The sequence below is a fragment of the Silurus meridionalis genome, chromosome 12 (genome assembly GCF_014805685.1).
Source record: "Silurus meridionalis isolate SWU-2019-XX chromosome 12, ASM1480568v1, whole genome shotgun sequence".
NCBI lineage: Eukaryota > Metazoa > Chordata > Actinopteri > Siluriformes > Siluridae > Silurus > Silurus meridionalis.
The window spans coordinates 5,009,129-5,035,983 of NC_060895.1; the positions used below are offsets into that span (position 1 = coordinate 5,009,129).

General features: G+C 37.9%; 2 protein-coding genes across 4 annotated transcripts; one reads left to right on the top strand and one right to left on the bottom strand.

Annotated features, from left to right (window-relative positions):
* On the bottom strand, positions 1–23,241 carry strn4 (striatin, calmodulin binding protein 4). The gene is given in 18 exon segments (XM_046862978.1): positions 1–910; positions 2,879–2,965; positions 3,265–3,363; positions 7,066–7,206; positions 8,461–8,628; positions 11,328–11,449; positions 11,579–11,626; positions 12,025–12,200; positions 12,806–12,921; positions 14,385–14,541; positions 15,393–15,564; positions 15,856–15,925; positions 15,928–16,040; positions 16,124–16,202; positions 16,372–16,445; positions 17,018–17,095; positions 17,097–17,119; positions 22,822–23,241. Coding segments are annotated over 18 exon segments (2,190 nt in total). The 5' UTR covers positions 23,089–23,241; the 3' UTR covers positions 1–710.
* LOC124394622 (fukutin related protein) lies at positions 22,941–26,855 on the top strand. 3 transcript variants are annotated; one of them, XM_046862979.1, is made up of 3 exons: positions 22,941–23,072; positions 24,194–24,285; positions 24,650–26,855. In XM_046862979.1, exon 3 carries the CDS (start codon positions 25,074–25,076, stop codon positions 26,661–26,663), a length of 1,590 nt encoding a protein of 529 aa, XP_046718935.1. In that variant the 5' UTR covers positions 22,941–23,072; positions 24,194–24,285; positions 24,650–25,073; the 3' UTR covers positions 26,664–26,855. The 3 variants fall into 3 exon arrangements, with proteins under 3 accessions (XP_046718935.1, XP_046718936.1, XP_046718937.1); XM_046862980.1 differs by lacking the exon at positions 22,941–23,072 and adding an exon at positions 23,253–23,387; XM_046862981.1 differs by lacking the exon at positions 22,941–23,072 and adding an exon at positions 23,400–23,864.

Below are 26,855 nucleotides of genomic sequence, written 5' to 3' on the forward strand. Positions count from 1 at the left end.
TTGTTTAAATCATATGATATTAATAGTGTTTCATTTAATAGACCATTCTTATCTATTTTAATATTATAATACATGTTAGTCATGGTGTATAAATTAGGGTGGTATCAATATCCATACATCATATTCAGGTGAAAAGTGACCAAAGCACATATCGATACCCTAGAAGGTCATAAAGTATGCATCAAACCAAAGAGTAGAGTACATAGGGGAGATGATGTTTTCTGTATTTTGGCTGCTATGAAAAGGCTGTTTTTCATGTGTTCATGTGTTTTTCACATATTTTATGGTTCATATGAAGTAAACTGTGGAACAATACACATTGTTTGTGGCAGCATCAAACACTAAGCTAATTAATAGTCAAATATACCCTTTAAATAACATTTAACAATTTAAGTTCTTCTTCTTCATTCGGCTGCTCCCGCTAGGGGTCGCTATAGCGGATCATCCGTCTCCAATATAACAGGTTAACCCTTTCTGTGTGTTTATATTAAGCATTTGGTGTCTAGCCAGAGTCTAGTCAGAAATTATTCAATTTGAGCTTTCACGCTACCAATATCAGCCTGCATATTGGTGCATTAGTGTTATTATATCTACAGGAAGAACATTTATAGAGTATGGTTAATGTACTGCTTTCCAGGATTTGCTGGGTCTGTTTACCTACATCACTTTTGAATGTTTTGCTTTGGGAAAACCTTATTTACACTAACCAATTATGACTGAGAATTAGCTGTGATGACATGATCAAATGAAGATCTTGGCAAGGAATCTGCTCCAGCACTAGCAATAAGGGGCTGTGAAGGGTGGAAAGCGACATCATGGATGGCCTCATCATGCTTCTTTCTATGCGCTGTGATCTCCTGCACACATGTGCGATTATCCAGCATCCATAAGCGAACTGAACAATCATGACCTGAGGTAAAGACAAGGTAAGTATTTTGTGAGAGAGCACAATGTATTTTAGTCACACAGAGCTTTAAAAATTAGAGCAGGTGAGAGAAGCTTGTACCTTTTAGCAATAAAATGATTGAAGTATGCTGCATTCCTGTAAATTCTATTAGTCTTTTTGGATGAGACCAAATGTGATATGAATCTAAGCTAGTGTAGGCATTACAGTAATGAATCATTAATTTCATGTAAAATTAACTATGGACTTTTGGTCAAAATACATGTTACTTACAAAACTTACAAAAACCAAAAAATGTATATTGGAAACAAAGGATTTATAGTTAAGTTGAGCTAAGTTGGAACTGCTATGAAACACATCACTCATTTTATGTCTCTATGAATTTTCCATAATTTAAAATACATTTATTTATTAAAATTGCAAACCATGAGCTGCTCACACCACCATACCAAAAAGCATTTATGTCATCATACATTCCTTTTAGCTTACACAATGTTTCTGGAACCAGATCAAATTTGGCATGGGATCTGATGATCCATTAAAAAGGCTTAAAAAAATGTATAAGCTATACTTCCTGTTGCCACAAGTTGGCACTATGACAAATACATGGCATGTATTTTGTATTACATTGGCATGGTTCTGATAAACCCTTCAGGGTGAGTATTTAAAAGATTAGTTCCTCTTTCAAGTTGGTTGCTCTAGGAAAATGATTCACTATTTGCATGTACATTATACCTCATCAGTGAACATACATGTACATTTCGGGCACATCACACCATGTACACTGGAATTATTCTTCACTTCCTGTTTGTGGGGCATAATATTTTAATTGAATGAATAAATGCTGTGTGCTGTTTAAGACATCCAAAAATGCATGTATCGTATGATATTTAAATTGATCTCTTCATTGGATGAAAAGTAATGAATTCATTAAGAAATTAATACTCAACATAACATTCTACATCTGCTGTTTCTTCATCATTAAACATTTAAAGGCTCTGGCATGGAGGAGTTGGTGTTGAATCTATAATGATCTCAGATGTTGAGCTAATTACTGAGTTGCTCAGGAGCTCCTGGTTACTCCGACTGACTGTATAAGACTAAAAAGGACATTACTCATAATCACACACTGGTGCTCATGATATCTCTCACTCTCTGGTGGTTGTAATGGTTTAATGATTTATAATCACACTCTTGGTGTCACCAGGATGTGTATGGGTTCCCTTTTAAGTCTGGTTCCTTCCTCATACCATCAAAGGGAGATTTTCTTTGCCACAGTCGCCCCACTCTTGCTCACAGAGGATAAATATACATAAATTTACATTTAAATATAAGTGAATTTGTTTTATAGTTCTTACTTTAAAACAATGTCTATTGTTAAAGGCACTATAGAAATAAAACTGAATTAAATTACATTTATTCACATTACTGTAAATGAGTAGGTTTTTTGTCTACTTCTATTTTTTCAAGTTATTTTTAAAATGTGTAATTTTACTTATGTTTTAAAGTATTATAATTTGGTATATTTTAAATCATAATGTTACAGAGTTTTTTTTTTTTTTTTTTTTTAAAGGAAAAAAAAAGCAAGGAAAAAAATAGCACCCTGGAAAGTTAAACTTGGTACATATTAAATGAGCTACTTACTAAAAAACTTACTAGATTTTAAGACAAGTAATTGTACTACTCATTCACTTTTATATATATTAGGAATATAAGTACTTATTCCACCTCTGAAAAGAGGTTCAGGCTTATTATGTGAATGAATGTAGTTTTATTATGGAATACATTTATACATGCTAAATATATTTTTAATTCGATTGTACTACTTTATCACTCTGTATACTCTGTTTGGGATGATTAAGCATTAAAATGGCTTATATTGTATTACATTGTATGTTTAAAAGATATTGTAACAAACAAACCTTTTAATTAGAGGATGTGATGAGTATGAGAATAAGGTGTTTTTATACTCACTGCCAGAGATGAGGTAACTGCCTTTAGGGTCAGTGGTAAGGCAGGTGACTGCATCTAGATGAGCCACCATGGAGTGAATCACTTTCCCTATAGATAAACAGGTAGGCATAAAGGAAGTACGGAAAAGAATTGGAATGAGAAGAAAAGAAAGAATTTCTATACTATTTCAGATATATGATTCCCTTTGAGATAATTCATACATTAAACAAAATTATTTAAAATCTGCTGATCCTGCAATTTTAGTCACGTACACAGTATAATTTGATGCCTACTTTAGTTTATTCCTAATTACTACAACAACAAAAAGTTGTATTAATGGTAGCTGCTCGACAAAAATGCAACTGGCAACTTTGACAGCCAATTACCAAAAACATGAACACACTCACCTGTCTTGTTGTCCAAAAAGCGGATATTGCGGTTCTCATGAGCAGTGATTGAGATTGGTTGGGATGGATGGCTGACCACACAGTTAATCAGCGGATTGCCTGCAGAGTACAATGAAAAAACATATACATTAAATGTATGGCTAATAGGGATGGCTCGACACCATAATTCTGGCTTCGGTACAATACCAGATTGTAATAACACACAATCAATACCATAAGTAACAACCATCCTCAAAAAAGTATATAAAGGGCATCCAGCGTAAAACATGTCTCAGATCAAATATGCAGATCACGAATCAGAATTTCATACCAGATTGGTCGAGGCCCGGGTTACCAACGACCGCCACAGGTTTCGTTAACCAACAGGGTAACGATGGAAATTGGGCTACTGTTGGCCGAAGGAGGAGAAGGAGAGGAGGAAGATGTCTACAGAGACAGCAGGGAAAGGAGCAGTGTAGGAGAGTGGAGGTTCGGGTTGGTACTTTAAATGTTGGTACTATGACTGGTAAAGGGATAGAGGTAGCTGATATGATGGAGAGGAGAAAGGTAGATATGCTGTGTGTTCAGGAGATCAAGTGGAAATGGAGTAAGATCAGGAACACTGGAGATGGGTTTAAACTGTTCTATCATGGTGTGGATGGAAAGAGAAATGGTGTAGGGGTGATTCTGAAGGAAGAGTACAGTAAGAGTGTAGTGGAGGTGAAGAGAGTTTCTGATAGGGTGATGAAGGTGAAGTGGAAAGCTGGAAGGGTGATGATAAATGTCATCAGTGCTTATGCTCCACAAGTGGGTTGTGAGATGGAGGAGAAGGAAAGATTCTGGAGTGAGTTAGATGAAGTGGTAGATGGGGAACCTAGGAATGAATGATTGGTGATTGGGGCAGACTTTAATGGTCATGTTGGTGAAGGGAACAGAGGTGATGGGTAGGAATAGCCTTAAGGAAAGGAATGTGGAAGGGCAGATGGTGGTAGATTTTGCTAAAAGTATGGAAATGGCAGTGGTGAACACTTATTTTAAGAAGAAGGAGGTGCACACAGATGGACTATATTCTGTGTAGGAGATTGGAGACTGTAAGGTGTTGGCAGGGGACAGTGTAGCCAAACATCAGATGGTGGTCGGTAGAATGGCATTGGAGGTTAAGAAGAAGAAGAAGAGGAGAGTGAGGACTTAAAGAAGAAGAAGAAGAAGATGGTGGAAACTGAAGGTGGAAGACTGTAGTATGAGATTCAGGGAAGAGGTCAGACAGGGGCTCGGTGATGGTAAGAAGGTGCTGGATGAATGGGCAACTACTGCAGAAGTGATGAGGGAGACAGCTAGAAAGGTACTTGGTGTGACATCTAAAATTAGTAAGGAAGACAAAGAGATGCGAAGAGGATTGGGATCGACAGAGTGATGGTAAAAGTAAGCAGGAGTACAAGGAGATGCGGCAGCAGGTGAAGAGGGATGTGGCGAAAGCCAAGGAAAAGGCATATAAGGAGCTGTTTAAGTAGTTGGACACTAATAAAGGAGAAAAGGATTTATTGGATTGGCCAGGCAGAGGGACCGAGCTGGGAAGGATGTGCTACAAGTTAGAGCAATAAAGGATGTAGATGGAAATGTGTTGACTAGTAAGGAGTGTGTGTTAAGAAGATGGAGGGAGTATTTGATGAATGAGGGAATTAAGAGAGAGAGAGAAGGTTGGAAGGTGTGGAAATGGTGAAGCAGGAAGTGGATAGGATTAGTAAGGAGGAAGTGAAAGCAGAGATTAAGAGGATGAAAAGTGGAAAGTCGGTTGGACCAGATTACATACCGGTAGAAGCGTGGAGATGTTTAGGAGAGATGAAGGAGTTTTTAACCAAATTGTTTAACAAAATTCTGGAAGGTGAGAGGATGCCTGAGGAACGGAGAAGGAGTGTGCTGGTACCGGTTTTTAAGAATAGCGGAGATGAGCAGACCTTCAGTAACTACAGGGGAATTAAGTTGATCAGTCACACCATGAAGTTATGGGAAAGGGTAGTGGAAGCCAGGCTGAGAGAAGAGGTGAACATCTGTAAGCAACAGTATGGTTTCATGCTGAGGAAGAGCACCACAGATGCCTTATTTGCTTAGACAGTGTTGATGGAGAAGTATCAAGAAGGTCAGAAGGAGTTGCATTGTGTGTTTGTGTATTTAGGGAAAGCATATGACAGAGTACAGAGAGAAGAGTTGTGGTACTGTATGAGGAAGTCACGTGTGTCAGAGAAGTATGTGAGGGTTGTGCAGGACATGTATGAGGGCAGTGTAACACCAGTGAAGTGTGCAGTAGGAATGACAGACTGGTTCAAGGTGGAGGTTGGACTGCATCAAGGATCAGCTGAGCCCTTTCCTGATTGCAGTGGTGATGGACAGGTTGATGGACGAGGTCAGGCAGGAGTCTCCATAGACTATGATGTTTGCATGATATTTTGATTTGTGTTGAGAGTAGGGAGCAGGTTGAGAAGAGCCTGAAAAGGTGGAGGTACACGCTGGAAAGAAGGGGAATGAAATTCAGCAGGAGTAAGACAGAGTATGAGAGTGTGTGAATGAGAGGGAGGTAGTGCGGCTACAGAGAGAAAAGGTGGAGAAGTGAAGAAAAGAGTGCAGGCAGGGTGGAGAAGAGTGGCAGGAGTGATGTGATAGAAGAGTATCTGTGAGAGTGAAAGGGAAAGTTTATAGGTCTGTGGTGAGACCTGAGATGATGTATGGTTTAGAGACAGTGGCATTGAGTAAAAGACAGGAGATGGAGCTGAAGGTAGCAGAGCTGAAGATGTTAAGGTTTTCGTTGGGAGTTATGAGGATGGACAGGTTCAGAAACGAGTTTATTAAAAGGACAGTGCATGTAGGACGTTTTGGGGACAAAGTGAGAGAGGCCCAATTGAGATGGTTTGGACATGTGCAGAGGAGGGACATGGGGTATATCGGTAAGAGAATGCTGAGGATGGAGCCAACAGGAAGGAGGAAATGAGGTGGAGATTTATGGATGTGGTGAGGGAAGACATGCATGTAGTTGTTTCAAAAGAGGCAGCTGTAGAGGACAGAGTAGTATGGAGGCGGATGAACCGCTGTGGCGACCCCTAATGGTAGCAGCCAAAAGAAGAAGCAGCTTATGAAATAAATTCAGCAAAATTACAATATCATACGATTTGAAATATCATATATACCGCTATTTTTCTAGTACCGTTATACAGTATATCCCTAATGGCTAATGTGCAACAAAATGTTAACTGTTATAGCTGGTTTTTCAGGGTATGGGATGATGTATTTTTTTAGCCTAATCAAAGTCCAGTTTTTCAAATACAGGTAGTCGTCGACTTACGACCACGATTGGGACAGACAGACCGGTTGTAACACGATTTGGTCGTACGTAGAGTAGGCTTTATGTACAGTACTGTGAAATTATGGCGGAAGCTGGTACGCACTGTCGTACGCCGTGGCTAGCGATTGTGGTCAAGCAAGATATTGAGCAAGCAATGAACACAACGGCATTAAAACTTAGAACTTCTTAAGGCACCAGACACATCAGAGAACCAATCCTTTTTTAGGGACACTGGATACTAAAGTTATTAAGAATAAAATGAGGTGTAGAACAGAAAAGGTAGGCAGCAACATAATTATGAACATAACGAAAATATAAAAATAAAAAAAATGTATACAGTAAAATAAAATGTAACTGTACTCAAATCAACATAATCATAAATGCATTAGCCGTTTGCAATATCCCTGATCCTAAATTTCTGTTTAATTTCATTAAAAACTATACAGAGTATAGAAAGATAACCAATTGATTTACTTAATGTTTCTTACCTTCATTTGTCTGAGCCTCTAGGACCATAATGCTTTGCTCTGTGTTGAGGTCGTAGAGGACTGTCTCACCAGTATCAAAAGACACAACAGCCTGGGACAGGTCTACATTTCCAAATGCAATGGAAGTAGGAGTTCCACGTTCTGCGTTAGAGAAATGTGTTGTTTTTTGAGAGTATTAATGTTTACGCTAAAACTTGAATTTGTCTTTCACATATGCTGTATTTATGCACAAGGATTATATATACATGAATGTATATTGCTAGATTAATATTTAAAGCTAGTGGCTGTTGGGTATTGCTTATATGAATAGAAATATACAATGTTTATTTTCAAAATAAATAAAAAAATAATAATACTCTGGAATGCTCTCAGGCTACATTTCAACATCCATATTTAACTGCCATGCACAACCTCAATCCCAGAAATGTAAGATGCCGTGTAAAACGTAAATGAAAACAAAATGCAAATTTGATTTGCAAATCACACAAACATATTTTATTCACAATAGAACACAAAAAACATCAAATGTTTAGAGTGAGAAATTGAACCATTTAAAGAAAAAAATAAGGGAATTTTGAAATTAATGACAGGCCATGTTTAACACTGTAGCATCCCCTCATCTTTTAACAACTGTCCATATACATTTGGGAACTGAGGAGACTATTTGCTGGGAGAGGAATGTTTCCCCATTTGTGTCTGAAACTAGATAGATTAGAGCCGCACAAAAGTCCTTTTTTGTCATATGCTGTATTTTGTTTCATGATGCACCAAATGTATTCAATTGGTGAAAGCTCTAGACTGCAGGCAGACCAGTCCAGAACTCTGACTCTTGTACAACAAGCCATGATATTGTAATAGATGCAGTATGTAGTTTTATCATTGTCTTGCTGAAATATTCAAATCCTTGAGTGAAAAAGATGTCATTTGAATGGAAGCATATGTTGTTCTAAACCTGTACATACTTTTCACCAAATTGATGGTGCTATTAGGTACTATAGATGATATTTTTACAATGTTATGTGCGGAACATTATTTGCAAATTGGTACACAATTTGTAGAAGCAGTTTTTCATAGATTAATGAACATAGATTGTGCTCCCTACACATCTTCACTTCTGAGAGACTTAGACTTTCCAAAATACTGTTTTATTTTTATCCAATCATGTTACAGACCTGTTGACCTGCTTTAATTTACAATTTCTAATTTTTACTTAAAATGGTAAATTAAACATTTGATATATGTTCTATGTCCTATTGTGAATAGAATAGGGTTTAGTGAAATATGCTACTCCTTGCATTATATTTTTACTTACATTTTACACAGCATCCCAAACCTTTTGGAACTGGGGTTGCTTTCAAGCACGCTTTGATTAATTATCAGGGATAACAAACCCACCTTGCTCTTTGTTGAAAATAGTTATGCAGGGTGTGGAGCTCTGAGGATCCCAGATCCTCACAGTGCCATCTGCTGAGCATGAGGCCAGGCGCTTTAAGGTGGATGAATATGCCAAATCCCACACTGCATCCTCATGTCCTAATAACACAGCACTCTCAACACCTTGGTCTGTTATACACAGGGGGACACAACACAACAGACACAAACACATTGAAAATCTGATCCAGTCACTAGAAAATAATGGATACAGTACCTCTAATCTGTGTTTGCCAGACCAAACTAAATCTATTCCACTCATACATTTTTATGCAGTATGTATGATGAACAATTACGAACATGAATTCAAAATGTGCAAAAATTCTGCTTTAATTTGAGTATGTGAATGAATGACTTCCTGAAGGCTGGAACCCTCAGAACATTACCAGATGCTGGATTTCTTCCCTGGGGGTGCTCCGTCAGGCCTTTATTGCAGCTGTCAACAATTATCTTTTGCTCTTTGCTTATTCTGCCTTTAACAAGTGAAATGTTTGCTAAGTTGGATTTGTGGATTGGTAATTGCAGAACATTCTATTTCTTTGTTTAAAAACAAGTGCTGAGTTGCTTTCAAAGTACGTCTCTAAGTAGACACACACTCTTCACCCACCTGCCATCTGGAAAGTCGTACAGAGCTTTCAGGCCCTCACAACCAGACTGTGCAACAGTGTCTTCCCTCAAGCCATCAGGCTCCTCAACACCCAGAACTAAAATGTACCTCCCCTCCCCTACTGTGTGTACTGAACTGTTCCAAACTCAAACTCAAGCTAAACCCTCAAATACTCAATTCAATTCATATACATCCATGGCTATAGCACCATCCATATAATAACTGTTTACATGCTGTTTTGCACACATTTCACACTGCCACCAAATGCTGCTATACAAATGTTTATGTTTACAAGTACCCTCTTTGTTTACAGTTCTCAAATTTTTGTACACTGTACTGCATAACATATACAGAATGTATACTGGTCAGTGCAATTTTGTGTATCTGTCCTGTTGTGTATTGTCTTTTTTCTTGCACATTACAAGCTAGTGTGATGTAGCTCTACGTTGTTTTCTGTAGTACCTGGGTCCTGGAGAAACATTGTCTCATTTCACTGTGTACTGCATCAGCTATATATGGTTGAAATGACAAAAACTTCTTGAGCTTGAGAATATATCACAAATACATTTCAAAGTTCAATTTCAGATGTTTTACATATAGGCATTTTATAGACACACTAGACAAAGTGACTTACAATTAATCTCAAATAATCAACAAATCAAATTTTAAACAACTGAGCAGTTCAGGGCTATGGGCCTTTAAAAGCCAGCAGTGGCAGCATGGCATTGCTTAGATTTTAGCCCAAATTTTGAGTTCAATATCTTTAAGACTGAGCCAAAAGTTGTTCTGTTGTCTTGTTTAATTTTGGCATTTAATGAACTGTTTTATATTGTTTGTGCATATTTGCATGTGCGTACTTTGAGTAGTCCTCTATGTAGGTCTGCTAGTCGTAGTTAGTACTAAATTGAACAAATCACCTCGTAAAGTCTTTTCTTGAGCGTTGACCTGGAGGTGGTTCTTGGCGTCTTCATGCCAATTTGTGTTCTTGAGACTGCCAGTGTATTCTTTTCAATGTACCAAAATGTGATGTTTTTGCTACTATAAATGGTATTGAGGATTGTGGGCAACAGACTCTAACTGCAAATGCCACACACACTAAAAAGAGATTTTATTTGCTTATCAAGTAAAATAATGAAGGACACACACCAGACCCATGAATAGTTGAGCAGCCAATTGTCTAATGAATTTTGTTCCCAGTGAAAAGTCTGCACTTTTAACTGCTATTCATTAATGAACTTCAACTTACTAACTACTGTGGTAGGCAGCTATAATAACAATAACTTTTTTTTATTGTTTAAATATTTCTATAACTGGCTACAAACTTACAAATGTAAAATGTATTACAAGTGCATATGATTAAAATGTTTGAAAGTGTTAGGAGCTTACTTCTACCTGTCTGCAGCACACATCTGACAAAAACTTATGTCCTATTACTGTACTGACTTACTATTCAAACACATTAGCAACATGATGTTTAACCCATAAAACTGATTTAAATTGTAACATTAAAAAGAAATTTAAAAATTGTAAGATTTAAATGTACTATAGTGAGTAATATTTCAGCAAAAAATAATAATAATAATTAAAATAAAAAAGCCAAATGAATATTGACACCCAACAATCACATCCATGTGTGTGCCCTTCCCAAACTGTCTCCACAATATTTTAGTATGCTGCAGCATTATGAATCCATTCCATTGGAACAAACATGTTTAGCCAAAACCTTACCCAGCATGACAATGCCTCTTTGCAGCAAGTGAAATCCATAAAGAACTGGTTTGCCAACATGGCTGTGGAAGAACTTTATTTACCTGCCCAGGCCTTTGAGAAGAAATGGCTTTCAACAAGAACATCTTTTCATGATGATCAGGTGTCCATAAGCCTTTTGTCGTATAGTAAACAGTCTTCTTTTGTTTTGTTTTGTTGTCAGAAAAGAAATCATGTCAAAAAAGTCTGCAACCACCCACCAGTGCATAAAACCCTCACCAGTGAAAAAATAAACAATGAAAAACCAAAGTGGAACCTTTGTCTTATTCTATTTTGGCATTATAAAATGGTAGTATTAACATGTTTACAGCTTTGTCGCTGAGACTGATCAAATGTAATGGAGTACTAAAACCAAAATGTGGGTGTATAATGTCTTAAAATTGCTTATGATGTAGAATGAGTCCCTAAATGTGAATGTAAATGGATTTATACATCAGTAACCATGCTGGTGACTTGCCATAGTTGTCGTAAGGATCCACATTAAGGTCTGGACTTTTCCAACAACGTATGCTTCCATCCAGACCTCCACTGTAACAGTACTTCCCCTCCTCACCCATGGCTAGAGAAAGGACTGCTCCACTATACACATATACACATGTATGTACCTTTTATTATAATTCTGAACACCTCAAATTTTATTTGTCTTATTCAACACACTAATCAAACTTTATGTATAACCTGATACATACAACACAATCTGACACTCACCTATGTCCTCGGAAAGTGTAAATAGGTTCAAAGTCCAGTGCTGCACCCCTGACAATGATAAGAAGAAACAGATAAGTGATCCCCTTAGTTAATAGTGGAGTGAAAGGATTTTATTTTGCAGGGCTTCTGTGACATAGACCTTGCAGTTTGTGAATGAAGTCCAGGAGGGGGGTTCTGGATCTCTGTGTGTTTGTCATTGTGTCATGTGTCATTTAAAGAAGGAAATGCTGAAAAGTCTTGAGAATATACAATAGAAAAGCTAGTTATGCTCTACAAAGCCCCTCGTGTCCTCATTTTTCTACACACAGACCAAGGATTGAACACTGGAGGTAAAAAGATGTGTCCAATGAAGGAACAAAAGAAAAAGAAGATCCAGTTCTACCACAGCCACACAAAATGACATATTTTAGTTATAAAAACAAGAGAAGCTAGAGGAAATCACTCACTTTTTTGAATGCATTGTCTTGTTCAGGTTCCAGAGCTTTAGTGTTCCATCTTCTGAAGCTGTCAACACCACAGGCTGAGAAGGGTGAAATGTCAGCGATCGAATAGCATCAAAGTGACTCCGGAGTGTGAAGCGTGGATTCCATGTCTTCTTAAAGTCCTCCTGACTGTCCTGATGCTAAGAAAACCAAACAGTGTATTAGAAATCTATACACCCCTGTTAAAATGAACGTTATGTAAAAAAGAAAAACAGTATAAATTATGTCAGATCATCAATGTGACATAGCGGCCAACATACTCCAAATGAAAAACTAAACAGAAGTCCAAGTTTTAAATTTTTGTCCATTCAAATCTTGTATTCTGAATAGTGCTCTAAACATTGAAATATAAATAATATTCTAACTAAAGTGTATACTAGCAGTTGCTAAATATTGCATGGTAATATAATGGCACACAATCCTGAATTAAGAGAGATAATTGAGACATTGCCACTGGGTAATCAGTTTGTTGAGAATGGCTTATGCCATAACATTAATTACAGGGACAGACAAAAGGTCCACTCCACTAGTTTTCTCTGCTTGAAAATGCCTGTTTTTTTTTTTTTTCATTCTAATCATCACTCAATTTTCACAAAGCTCAAGCATATACAACATTTAAAAATGCATTTTTACTTTAAAATAATACATGTACAATAAAAATGCTGAATTATGCAAATATATTCAAATGCAGCTAAATATGCTTAAAATATGTAAGTGTAACTTCAACAAACAAATAAAAACTTACATCAATGGTAAAGTCATTAGCGACAGTAAGGTCAGCCAGCTCGCCAAGATTTATGTCCCCTCCTCCAACTGTATCCAGTATGAAGACATCAGATGAGAAGCCCAGAGTGCATCCTGCTGTAAACAACAAAGAAACATTAAAAAAAAAGAAAGAAATATCTTTGCCTCAATTTAATGGCATAAAATAAGAAGCTCAGAACAGTTTTTTGTGCTTAACAGCAAGAAAAGCTACATGTAACTGCACTCAGAATGCTGTAAATTATTCCCAAACGTCTGCACTATAGAGAATCTATGCTTTCATTGATATTTAAGAAGGTAACTCTTAAAAGTTACAGAAAATCAAGATGTTAGCTGTAGATCTACCTAATCTACCTACTCACCACATAACTGTTATAAAATATGATCAGAAAGAGAGAGAGAGAGAGAGAGAGAGAGAGAGAGAGAGAGAGAGAGAGAGAGAGAGAGAGAGAGAGAGAAGGAGAGATCCTATTATTTATAGACAACAAACTAGGTAAAAGGCAAAATTCCAAGAATTGCCATTGAAATGGACAGTTCTGTGAGCAGCAGATGAACCATTTTTGGTTTTAATAGAAGAAATTCTGTGAACTAGAGAACTGGAAAAAAGATGCTAACCAACTGCTTCACATCCACCGTCAAACATGGAGGTGGAAGCCAATAGGGTGGCAGTATTAGTGTAGGCCACTATATTGTTCAATACCTAGTACCAAGTCAAGTGTATGATGTTTTGCTTACCGTAATTTCCGGACTAAGCGCACCCAAATATAAGCCACACCCACTGAATTACACGGTCTGTTACACGGCTTGTATCTAAACAGTAGCCTACTAAGAAAGTTCACTGTCTTCCTTCTTCCTTTCACAACAATTTCTCTCAGGATTTTTCTTTTGGCATCATTGTGCGTTTAAAAATCACCATCGGTGAAGCTTTTCTCCCGATGCCGTGCAGCTCAGAACACAGGTGAAGTGTGTGTTTTCATGCCCGGTTGTTTTCAGCGTGACGAATGATTCGCATTTCCTGTAGACAGTCCGAGTGAGCGGCAGGTCAAACGTCAGAGGAACATCATCCATATTTATGATGTGGTGCGGCCCGATTCAGTGGGAGCGCATCTGATTTAATATAAAGAGTTTCATTGATTCACCTGAACCCATTCTGCAATTTCATTGGTCTAATGGTCTGGGTCTCAGTTTTTTGACTTGAAGTTTGTGAAACCGGAAAAACCCAGGAAAAATCCATAAATTAGCCGCTTCATTGTTTAAGCCGCGGGGTTCAAAGCGTCGGAAAAAAGTAGCGACTTATAGTCCGGAAAATACGGTATTAATTTGACTGCTAATTTTATTTTACCCAAATACATATAATCATATACCTGAAGACGCTTATATTTAAATTATTTTCAGGCCAGGTCTGACTGAATCAGACAAGGGTATTGAACACACTCCAGAGATATAAAGTAGATAGCATTATAGATTAATTTTTTAATACTTGCACAACTTGGCTTATCTCTTAGATCCTGATTCAAATTTTTGACAGATGTACAAAGGGCCTCGTATCATAGTTTCAATACCTAACTCACGGCCATCTCCTGAAATGCATGCCTCACCAGCCCCCTCTCCCTCTTCTCCTGAACCCAGAAAGTCAAATTCACTAAGGGCATCTTCTGAATCATCCTCATCTTCTTCATCCTCAGGGTCTAGGCCTGTGGTCATGGGTTCTCCAAACATCTGGACAAAAATATATAAAATTTATATGTACATAACATGTCTAACTATAGAAAAAATTTGATTTTGTCAAGTGGTTTGGAGAGTATAAAGTTTAAGGATATGGTGCTATTACAGTCAGGTCCATAACTATTTAGACAGTGACTCAACTTTAATACATTTTCTTCTGTATACCACCTAAACGGATTTGAAATGAAGTTTTCAAGAGGTGTGTGAAGGGGTGTGTAGGCTTCCAGCGTTAATTCAAGGGGGTTTACAATTAATATCGATTTAACAAGTATAGATAAAATAATTACTGTTATTAAAAGCAAATCCTTTGGAGTCAATGACTTCCTGAAGTCTAGATCCCATGAACATCACCAAATTCTGAGCTTCCTTATGTCATTTATTGGGGAGTGAATTGCAGCAAAACTGTGGCAAATGTTCCAGTGCATTATTGAAGTTTGTCTGTGGTAAATGACAATCTCAGCAATCCGATTGGCTGTGTGGATCACTATAAAGCATTCTTGGTGTGTGTGTGTGTGTGTGTGTGTGTGTGTGTGTGTGTGTGTGTGTGTGTGTGTGTATATACTAAAAAAGTATGTAACAAACTGTTCATATAGACAATTCTAAAGCTTCTGCTGTTTTGACCCTGTGAAACTAGAGGTGCAAATACATGGGTGTAATCCCTAAATAATAATGCAATATTTATGTTAAACAAACTGAATGAAAAATGAAAGTCTACACTTTTAAATATTGTTTATTTTCAAATCCGATTTGGTGATGTACAAAATTATGAATATTGTGTGACTGTCCAAATACTTATGGGCCCGACTATGTTATCTCGGTGTGTGTTCGTTCACTTTACTTCTAACCTTGCCTCTGGATTTCTTGTTTTTATGTGGTCCATCAATGCAATCTGTGGTTAATCCCTGGAAATCATCATCTTCATCACTGTCATCTTCATCCTCACAGCTACGCAGGAAAGGAATTTTATCCAGTACTGACCTGCCACTGTGCTCGGAAGAACCTTCCTTGCCAGCATTTCTGCAATGTACACAACAAAGACAAGATGTACACAATTGGCATTTCTGCACAGGAAGAATAATATTATCTGGTAATACAAAAAGAAATATTGTAAGAATTCTGTGACCATCAACTTTGTATCCTTGGTATCTTTCAGTTATTTTTGTAGTCATCATAGACAAGAAATGATCTGTAGAAAAGTCTTTCAAAAACTACAGTCTAGGCTTATACTGGATCTAGGAAATTGTCTTTGAAGGCAAACATGCAGATAATTTACCATGCAGATGTTATGATATATTTTCTTTCGCTCACCTTTTGATCTGCTCCTCTATCTGTCGTACAAGTAGAGAACCACCTCCATCATGGGCCTTGGGTTCTGGGAAGGATCATGTTGCAGAGGTCCATTTACCTCTGGGCTACAGCGACCCAACAGAGACTTGACTCGTTTAGAGCGCATGTTCAGTATTGTGTCAGAATAACCCACCTCCTCCAGGTACCTGCAGAACACACTCACATGCTTAGCTGCTCCAACAAATAACCTGCATTGCCTTTTAGTGTCACTTAAAGAAAATTTACTAACTTGCGCAACAACTGACGGCCCTCCTTCCATGCCATTTGATTGGTTGTCTCATTGTCAAATTCCTCTTGACCATTGGAAACTGCAAAGCCAGAATGTCATTGTCAATCAAGTTATGTGAGTGAGTAAAAGAGAAAAATAATAATCAATACTAGAGTGCAACACTTGAGATCTATTGAAATCTAGAGAGAGAGTGAGTGAGAGTTATGAAAAGAATGTGTGTGTATGTTTTGTGTGTAGAGAACTTTTACTTGGGTCACTCTTAGTCTCTGGTTTCTTCTCTGGACTCTGATCAGTGCCAGTCTTCAATTTCTGATATTTGACCCTGAGGATAAAATAAAAATTATATATATATATATATATATATATATATATATATATATATATATATATATATATATATATATATATATATATATATATATGGAAATGGAACCTTTTAATAAACTCAATGCTACGTCGTCACAAATACTAATGTTAATGCAAAAATATTAAACATTACACACTTTATTAATTACTAACTACCTAAAAACTCTCTTTAAACAAAACTTTTACTTTTGCAGAACTGTTAATATTAAATATTACTTTTAATAATTTAATAATATTTGCAGTTAATATAACTGTCATCCTAGTATTTCTTATAGCTCTTGACCTTTAGACTAGCACTGAAACAATTCCACAAGTAACTCGAGTAATTTGAGTACAAAAATAATCTGAATATTGAAGGAATCATGTGTCTGTTAGTATGAATCATATACCAGGGTAGAACTAGATAATAAACTGGCATTGATCAGATTGACAGCAACCCCAAAATAAGAAAACAATCTTTATTCTAAAAACATCAGTAAAGTCTTATCCTTTAATGTACCTGTCTACGTAACATTAACATGAGCTCACCTTTCTTGTTTAAGGGCATATTCTAGCATTTTGATCCGCCTCACCAGATCTTGCTTCATGCTCTCCTGCCCTTTCCTCTCCTTGCAGAAATGCCACCTGTGCCTGATATCAGGTAAAATATAAAAGAAACAGTATATGAATATATCGAAGTATGAGATCCTTAGTCAACCCAAAACTGCACGTTTATTCATGACATCCTTTTTTAATCCGGTATAAAAAAATAAAAATAAAAAAACCCAGCAAAAATAAATTGTAATCACTAAATATTTGTTTTACTGATGAAGTCTCAAATCAGGTGCCAAAATACACCATGATGCACACATCCGGTAATTAAAACCGTTCCTGTGGAAACAAAAGTTCCATTTGGTGTCCTGAGGATTTAGGTAACTTAAAACACCATAATAACTTTAAAACATTCACAAGAATATTTTGTCTTCATGCTCTATGTTGAATATGGTTTCACTAATAATAAACATAAAGCATCCATATTTGCTCATGTTGATTAGGGTATTAATTAACTTAAGGTACATTTAGAACAGATAAAAATGTGTGATTAAGTTGTAATTAATCGTGAGCTATCTCATGACAATCAAGCGATAATCGTGATTAAATATTTTTGTTAAATAATATGTTAAAATGAAAATAGGGCTCCTTATTTGGAGTATTATCGTTATACGTATTATCACTGTTTCTTTTTTCAAGTACCTGGAACCCTGCATGTACCACCTGATTGAAGAGGCATGTATCAGAACTTGCTGGACATGGGTTGTAACTAGACTTCAATCCAATAAAGCCTTATTTAGTGTGAGGCATTTGGAAATGCATCATCTGTGAAGATAAGTTGTGTGCACAGGGTGGGGCCATTGATTGTTCAACTCTAGGGACAAAAGCATGGGCTAACGTTAGTGGTTAATCCTTGCCTCACCACTTAGATGTTACACTATAATACCGGAATTCTCCTGATGTGTGGAAATGCAAGACACTCAAACTGAGGAAAGATTATCTAGTTGCTGGTCCCATAGATTATGACCAACTAGGTCACACAGACTCCAGGATTTGTATGAATTATTATAGAATTATTTTTTTTTTATATGTGAAGGTTTAGTCTAACAGTTTAATTAAACCTTAAGAAATATGTATTCATTTGTGATTCATGATTATGCTTATAACCAGAAAAAGTGTCTTAAACCTCTATTGTTTTTTAGTATGTGAGATTTTGCAAGTCACCATGATGTTTATCCAAGCCCAGATATCATGTGGTGCCTTTGAGGCAGCACTTTCACAGAGCAAGAATAAAGTTCATGACATGGCAGCAAAACTTTGGGCAATTAACACAGCGGAGATTTGAGGGAGACTCAGAAGCTCCAATCAGGATGGCAGGTGAGCTTGACAAAGGGTCATTTAAAGTTACAAAGTGTGATTGCAAAAATAAGATAAATTGTACAAAATATACCTTTGATTCGTCCCACAGTGGGAAAATTTCCTGCCACCTCAAGCTCCTAAAGCCATTGGATATGACCAGATAAAATTTGTAGTATGATACTATCAAATAAACAGTGCACACCATCTACAAATACACTGTGCATTGTCCTAGGAACATTTGTACATGCAATGTACACATCCCATATATTGTACATTTCATTTTATATATTATTACATACATATGCATATACTGGCCTTTTTGCACCTATTCCAAAATTTTATTTCTTTTTCCAAATACATAAATTCTTATTGTTATTTGATGAAGCTTCAACAGTTTCAGTACATTTTCATTGCCAACAGCCTATTATTGTTGTACAAATATTTACATATTTAACTGTACTTGTTATTTGCACAATGCAAATATTTGCTAAACTGCATTTCTTTGCTGTGTACCTGCACTATGTAATGAGCATAACTAAAGAAGAAACTTGATGTCTATTTAGGCTGTTTTCGGCTGCAAAGCCACAAACTGTCTGTACATTACTTAAGTTCAACTCAAATTTACTATAGCAGACAGTGTGTGTCCAAATATTTATGAACCTGTCTGTACAAAAAGGCAATTATATTATTGTCTATATATTTAAGATATTTGTGTTTGAGCAAAAAGTGTGTCAGAAAAAGTTATCAGAAATACTGGGGCTCCACAGGGGACAGTGCTCCCTTTCTCCTCACGGTCTACACCACCACAGACTTCAACTAGCAGGCAGAGTCTTGCCATCTTTAGAAATTCTCAAATAACTCTGCGGTAGTGGGATGTACCAGCTCCAAGACAAAGGAGCTGGTTATGGACCTGAGAAAGAAGACGGCACCTGTGACTCCTGTCTTCATTCAAGGTGTCGGTGTGGAGTTGGTTGAGGATTACAAATACCTGGGGGTTTACATAGACAATAAACTAGAATAGACTAAGAACACTGAGGTACTCTACTCAGGGATCAAGAGTGCGACTAAAATGGATTGCCACCTGCGACCATATATATTTACGTTATGACTGTAAAGTCTGCATGTTGTGACTTTTTTGTCACTGTTCTGTGAGGAATGGCTTAATCACATAATTTGCATAATTCACCTTTCCGCATTATGCAAGGCCGACAATATTGTTAGGGAGGAAATGGACTCTCTGACGATAAGTGTCTAAAAGAAGGATGCTGTCCAAAGAACATTCCATCTTGGATGATCCTCCCAGCTACTACATAAACACTGGCCAGTCTGAGGAATACATTCAGTGACAGACTCATACAACCATGATGCACCGCTAAGCGCCACGAGATCAGGTGATCCCCGACTTACGATGGAGATGCATTCCGATGACCGAGTCGAGACATGGCCTAGCATACCCTGGAGTCTTAAAGGATGGTGATGAGTATAATAACTTAACAAATTGCATTACATAATTTCGCAAAACAGAGCAATTTAAGATACCATATCTTTATAAACTATAGAGTATATATGAATGTAGCAGCAAGCGCATGGACGAGCGCCGGTCTTCGAGTGGAAGGTGGAGCATCCTGCAGAAGATGCATGGCAACCAATTATCTTTCTTATGTATTCTACTCAAGCTCGAAACACATTTAGGGACCATAATAAAAAATTAACAAGCGAGAACTTAGGCAATGTCTGCTGTGTGATTACATGGCATCGAGTCTGAACCAGTTTAAAATGTTAGCTAGCAAGCTTTTTTAAAATAATTGAAAAGCAAGGAGCCAATGCTATATTGGTGCTAAAAAATGTGTCAACATTTTAAACAGTACCAACAACCGTATGATAAATGTATGATGAAAACAAAAGGTCAATCGCCAGACTGTTTTTAGCACCGGAATTGTTGTATGACAATGAGTAATAAATTAGATTTTAACTTGGGATATGGTAAATACTGTACAGTAAGCAAAAAATAACCTGCACCAGTGCTTTCAGAACTTTCAGAAATTAATGGTCACTGTTCATGTTTATAATACTTCTTTTAACATTCGTGTTTTGCTGCTACTTCCCTTCAAATCAAGGTCAATGCATATGGACTTTACATTTTAGATCACCATACAGGTTTTCTATTCAGGTTCAAGTCAGGGGACTGGGATAGACATCGCAGATTTTAGATTTTGTTGTCAGTAAACTATTTTTGTGTTGGGTTTGATGTATGTTTTGGAACATTGTCCTGTTCTCTGATGACTCTGCCATCGTTGGCCTGATCACGGATGATGATGACAGGGAGGTTAGAGGACTGATCCTTACATGCTCCTGTGGTTCCAGTGACCAGTGTTCCTGCCCCTCTCCCCTCCATGGATCTTCCCACTTCGTCCAGGCCTGCCTCTGGATAATGTTCTCTTCGACTGGAGGCCACTCTGTGCAACTTGGGACGGTTTCTCATCAACGCCTTGGGTGGTTCCATGAAATTCCGGAGTAAGAAGGGGCACTTTAAGGATGGACTGGACTGTAGTTAATGTCAACAGTCTCCTACACTGACTCAGAACTTCTTTTTGCTTCTGATCATCATCACTGTACCCCGCAACATCTTATATCTGCTATAAATGGACATTCGGTGCAACCCAGATGAGGATGGGTTCCCTCTTAAATCTGGTTCCTCTCAAGGTTTCTTCCTTATGCCATCTCAGGGAGTGTTTCCTTGCCACAGTCGCCACTGGCTCACTCATCAGGGACAAACTTACTTATAAAGAACATATTCACTTTTACTCACCACATCTTCTGTGTAAAGCTGCTTTGAGACAATGTTCATTGTTAAAAGCGCTATACAAATAAAAATTAATTGAACTGAACTGATCGAGAACTTTGTGTACTGGTACCATTGAACCTGCCTCCAAATAAATGCAAAGAAGACCAAAGAACTGGTGGTGGATTTCCGCCGACACAAACAAACTTCACTATTAGCAGTGAACATTCAGGGAAAGGACATTGAGAGAGTGGACTCTTATCAATACTTGTGTGTTCATCTGAACAGGACAGATAATACTGAGGCAATTTATAAGAAAGGACAGAGCAGATTCTTTCTGCTGAGGAGACTAAGGTCTTTTGGAGTGCAGGGAAGGCTACTGAAGACCTTTTTTGACTCTGTGGTGGCCTCAGCTATCTTCTATGGTGTGGTCTGCTGGTGCAGCAGCATCTCTAATGCAGACAGGAAGAGGCTAGACAAGTTGATCAGGAAGGCCAGCTCAGTCCTGGGGATTCCCCTGGACACTGTACAGGAGGTGGGAGAAAGGAGGATGTAGCTAAACTATCATCATTGCTGGAGAACGACTCTCACCACTGTGAGAAATTTCCCTACTGTGGGACGAATAAAGTATATATTAGCTTATCATTCATCCACAAGGCACAGTATGGTACTGAAGTAGGGTGAAGGGGTCTGGGGTGCAGTTGAAATTCCAATTCATTCCAAATATGTTTAATAGGGTTGAGGTTGGAGCTCTATAGCAGGCCACTTAAGATCTCCCACTCCAGCCCACGCAAACCATATATTTATGAAGCTCACTTTGCACACAACACTGTCATAATGAAACATCCTATACAATTGCTAAAATATGGTTTCCGTCTGTTATCAGGGTTTATAAAGTGTAGATTGATATGGAAAATACTTATTTTAGCATCAGGCCACATCATTTAACACATCTGAAGGTCAAATATTGCACATGACAGCTATTTTTACTTAAGAGTCAAATATCATTCAATACAAAAAAGTAAAGTCAGGGTTTAAAGGTTTTTTTGTTGTATCTTACTGTGATTTTGTAATAAATATTCCCTTCATTCTTTAATATCAGCTTTAGTGTTTTAATACAATTAATAGTGTGGTAGCTGTGTTGATATCCTAAATACTTACACCACTTTAAAATCTGGAAATTTCAATGTCAATAAAAGAACTGCAGTGGTTTAAGGTGATTTGCATAAAAGCACAAATAAATGTGAATAGAATTGAGTCTTTTAGCTGGATTGAGGTTTGCATGTTGTTATGAGTCGCTCATGGGCTTCTGTCTCATCCAGGATGCAGCTTTTCCACATCACTCTCAATGTTCCCAGAATAAACTCTGGATTAACTGAACACTGACAGGATAAAGTGATTACATTAGGCTTAAGATAAATATCGTGTAAAATGTCAGGTAACGACTAGATATGAAATACCAAAATGGTCTGAATAGTAGTGAGCAGGTTGATTTCCATCGCTAACGTGAGCGAGCGTATGATTACATTTACACTCGGAATCATTCAGATTGAACAAACCAAAAGTATTTGAAGAAAAAACCCTACTTTTACTCTTCCCAAATAAAAATCCCTTAGAAATTTCCAGACACCAATAGAAGATTGCAGAAAATGTAAGTTACCCTAAGTTCATCTCTCTCGGCTTCCCATCGGTATTTTTCCGACTGGAAACGGCCCCACTCAAACTGGATAAAATGTAAAATCCCGGGCAGCGACAGTCCGACTGCCTCCCCGTCCTGCTGCTCGCGTGGATGGAAGCATGCAGGCATCGCCCCGGCTGCGCTCGCTGTAGCAGACACGGTCGGCCCGTTCGGATTTCGACCAGTACCACTGGCCACATGGTTCTGATTTGCTCCACCGCCAACTCCAGTGGGTATGTCTGCGTCCATTATAGTCTACAAGTTGTCCCCAGTGCGAATGGGTAGAAAGATCAAAGGAAAACAAAGGGCAGAGAGACCCTGTGACTAACATTAGTCCAAAGCCGTCTCCATTCTTTCCTAAACCGTGGCTTTGCGAAATAGTGATCCTCGGCATGTTCCTCTATTGCGTCCGAGAAGAATCCGATGTAGTCCATAAGCGTGTAATGATCAACACTTGGGAGCGCGTGTGAAAGAGGGATTTTTAAATCGTTTTAATGCTGCGATGTTGAACATGAACTCCTTTAAAAAGCACGTTTCCCTCCGAGATGGTTTGCGCTGTTTTATTATATATGATATTTAGGGAAAACGATGGGATGATACTGTAATAACATAGTGTTTTGTAAGATTGTTATTATTGTTGTTCAATCTGCTATCGCCCTCTGCAAACATTTCGTTGTTGTTATTATTGCTATTTTGTTCTTGTTTAAATGTCAGTGTAAGTGCAATAATAAAACATTTTTATATAAATAAGTGCCAGAGGGAACCAGAGGAGTGGGTGGAACCTTCCCAGGGAGTAGGGAATAATAGACCGCAGCCCTTACAGCGTATCGAGCTACTTCCTGCCAAATTGTGATATCCGCTGAGATTCCCTGCTTATCAACAAACGGATACAATTCAGTGCAGTTTTTTAATTATAGGGACATTTAATACACAAGTGTACATTTGTGTTAACCACTAAAATGTGTAACGACTAATGATTTATCGATCTTAGCTGAGTTCCTGCATGCGTCCTTTTCTTTTAAAATGTAATAAGGGCTGAATAATAAGGAAACCAATTATTCATTTAGAGCATGTTGATGTTTTATCCTGCCTGAATGTTGTAAATGTATAGCATATGCAACGTTATTTAGCATCCTATTAAAATTGAAACGAAGCACATAGGCTGGAGATTGAAAAGGACATTTACTGAATTGTTGTCATATCTAAAGATTTCCGTTATTTAACTTAACGAATGTATTCGGCATTGCGAAATGTTTCCCTGTCGGTTTAATAGATTTTTAGTAAAGTTTGTGTTTATGAATCCCAGAATTCTACAAAAAAGTCTATAGTCTTATTTGCCCCCTGTTTTTGCCAGGCCTGTTTATTGATTACGATGATGAAAAATACACACATTACATTGCGAGCAGTTGTGAAACTTATGTCTTTCAAGCTCGTCTTTACCCTCTGGTAAGTTATTTACTTTTATTTACTTTACTTTACAAAAATCCGCAAATATGTTTTCACAATGTTGCGTCAGGAACTTTCCTTTTTATCAATCTACTTTTCCTTTTATCCCTAATCATTTTAGGCATAAAGCTAGTTTGCTCACTGACATTAATTTTGTAATGTTTTGGTATATAATTATACTGTATATGCATGTGTTATATGTACATCTTTATACATACATCAGGTTTTGCAGTTACTAGATAATTAATGTTAAATTAATATTGCATTTCTATAAATAATTTTTGCAAAGCTTTTGGTATGTTGTATTTTGTATTATACTGATTATCTTTAAAAGCAATAATATGGCTTGTTTATTTTTTTCCAGTGACTGACTTGGGGTGAAAGTAAAGGGAAGCAAATTCTACCTCACTGTGATCACTGAGGATGTTTTTGTGGGCCTATGACATTTTGAACAACTTCTCAATATTTTGCTGCCTAAAGCAACCCTATTACTGGGTATGGCACAAGGTGGTGTCCTGATTCAGTGATTGCACTCACTGTTGCAAGCACTATCTTTGACCCTTTCGATTTTATCAAGCTTCTCTTCCTGCAAGGCTCTTTTGGTATCTTCATCCATTATAGTGTACAAGCTGTCAATATGCTAACCTATTAAGTAAAAAAGTAACTAAAAAGTAACTGCTTTGTGAATGTAGGCATTAGAACAGTAGCTATGACAAAAACCTAATCATCAGATTATTATATTTTTTTGCTAGAAAATATACATGCATTGAGAAAATATACATACAATTATGCGAATCAGTTTGTGCCAGGCCCTGCTAACAGGAGCCATCGTGCTGAACCTGGTGATCCTGTATTATGTATCCCAAGCCCAGCAACGGATGATGGAGAAACGACGCATACCTGGGAAAGGCTTTAAAAATGCTAACAAATCAGTGTTGGGTATGGGAAGTTCAGGAAGCATAGTGGTGAGAGGTAAGACAGGAGACAAGGTAGCAGGCATAAAGGGTTGTATGCAAAAAAATCATGTGACTGTTATCCTGCGAGAATTTGAACACTTTGAGAACTATGTAGGAGATGTGGCCCAGTCCTTTCTGCAGCGCATGCCAGAGCTCTGTTTCCTGGTAGTCACAGACACCCTGCCTTACCCTCCTCTGACACTGCCTGCAGATGCTCGTTTAATTGTGCTGTCCCCAAGCCCAGAAAACCCTCCTCAGACACATCGTCCAGAAAACTATGTGCAATCTGAATTTGTGCTGCTTCTACCCGATGGTGTTGATTTACAGCATTGGCAGCAAGTTGAGACGCTTGTTCAAGAGTTAAAAGCAGAGGGAAATGGCCCGGTGCGCCTGGTTGCAGCTCCAGTGCTGGCACGTGCTGCTGTCCAGTGCCTGCACTTACAAGTAAACCTCAAGGAGTGGACAGCTACATACTCCTTTGGACCATCTGGGAGTGGTGGCAGTATGTGCACTGCTTTGTATGGTGATGCTGTAGTTCTTATTCGAACTAAAGACCTTTTCAACCTGTCAGTCCCACTTGCACGGCCACTGATGTCTGCACTGTTTATTCAGACTGCACTCAGAGGCTGGAAGATTAAGCTTCTGGAGGGTCCTTCATTCACTGCGAGCCACAGGCCCCTCTTCAGTTCTTCACACAACCAGTGGAAGGCAGACTATCATCTCAAGGAGGCTACCAACCAATTAATGAGAAGCTTTGGCCTTAAGCACTTGGTATGGCCTGATGGGAGGGACCATTGGTTTGGCTGCAGCAAAGAGACACCACGATGCTTTGGTACAGTGCATGATGATACACCGGAGTACCTCTATTTGGAGCGATGGACTCCACCCTGCTGTTTGCGTGCCCTAAGGGAAACAACTAAGCATGTTATCAATATTCTGGAGAGTTCTGGTGTGCGCTACTGGTTAGAAGGGGGTAGTCTTTTAGGAGCAGCCAGACATCAAGACATTATACCTTGGGACTATGATGTTGATTTGGGTATTTATTTGGAAGACGTGCCCAATTGTGAATACCTTAAGAACTTGGATTCAGGGTCACTGGTGGATGCCAATGGTTATGTATGGGAGAGGGCAGTAGAGGGAGACTTCTACCGTATTCAGTACAGTGAGGCCAATCACCTGCATGTGGATCTATGGCCTTTCTATTCTCGGAATGGAGTGATGACCAAGGACACATGGACTGATCACAAGCAGGATGTGGAGTTTCCTGAGCACTTCCTGCAGCCACTGGTGCCCATGCAGTTTGCTGGTATCAATGCTTATGGACCAAACAACCACCGTGCCTTCCTGGAGCTCAAGTTTGGGGAGGGGGTAATTGAGAACCCTCAGTATCCTAATCCTATTAAAAAGAGTTTGTCTAGTTAGTAGGATGTGAGTATAAACTTATTCCAATACTTTCTGAATGGACTTTATAACAGTTTTTTGCTTTTAATATATACTGCAGTATTAGAATTTCAGCTTTCGTGTCATTATGTTTATGTCTCGTGGCGAACAACCCAATTCTCAAATGTGAAAAAGTATTGGAGCAAATACTATTAAAATAATTCATTCTTAATA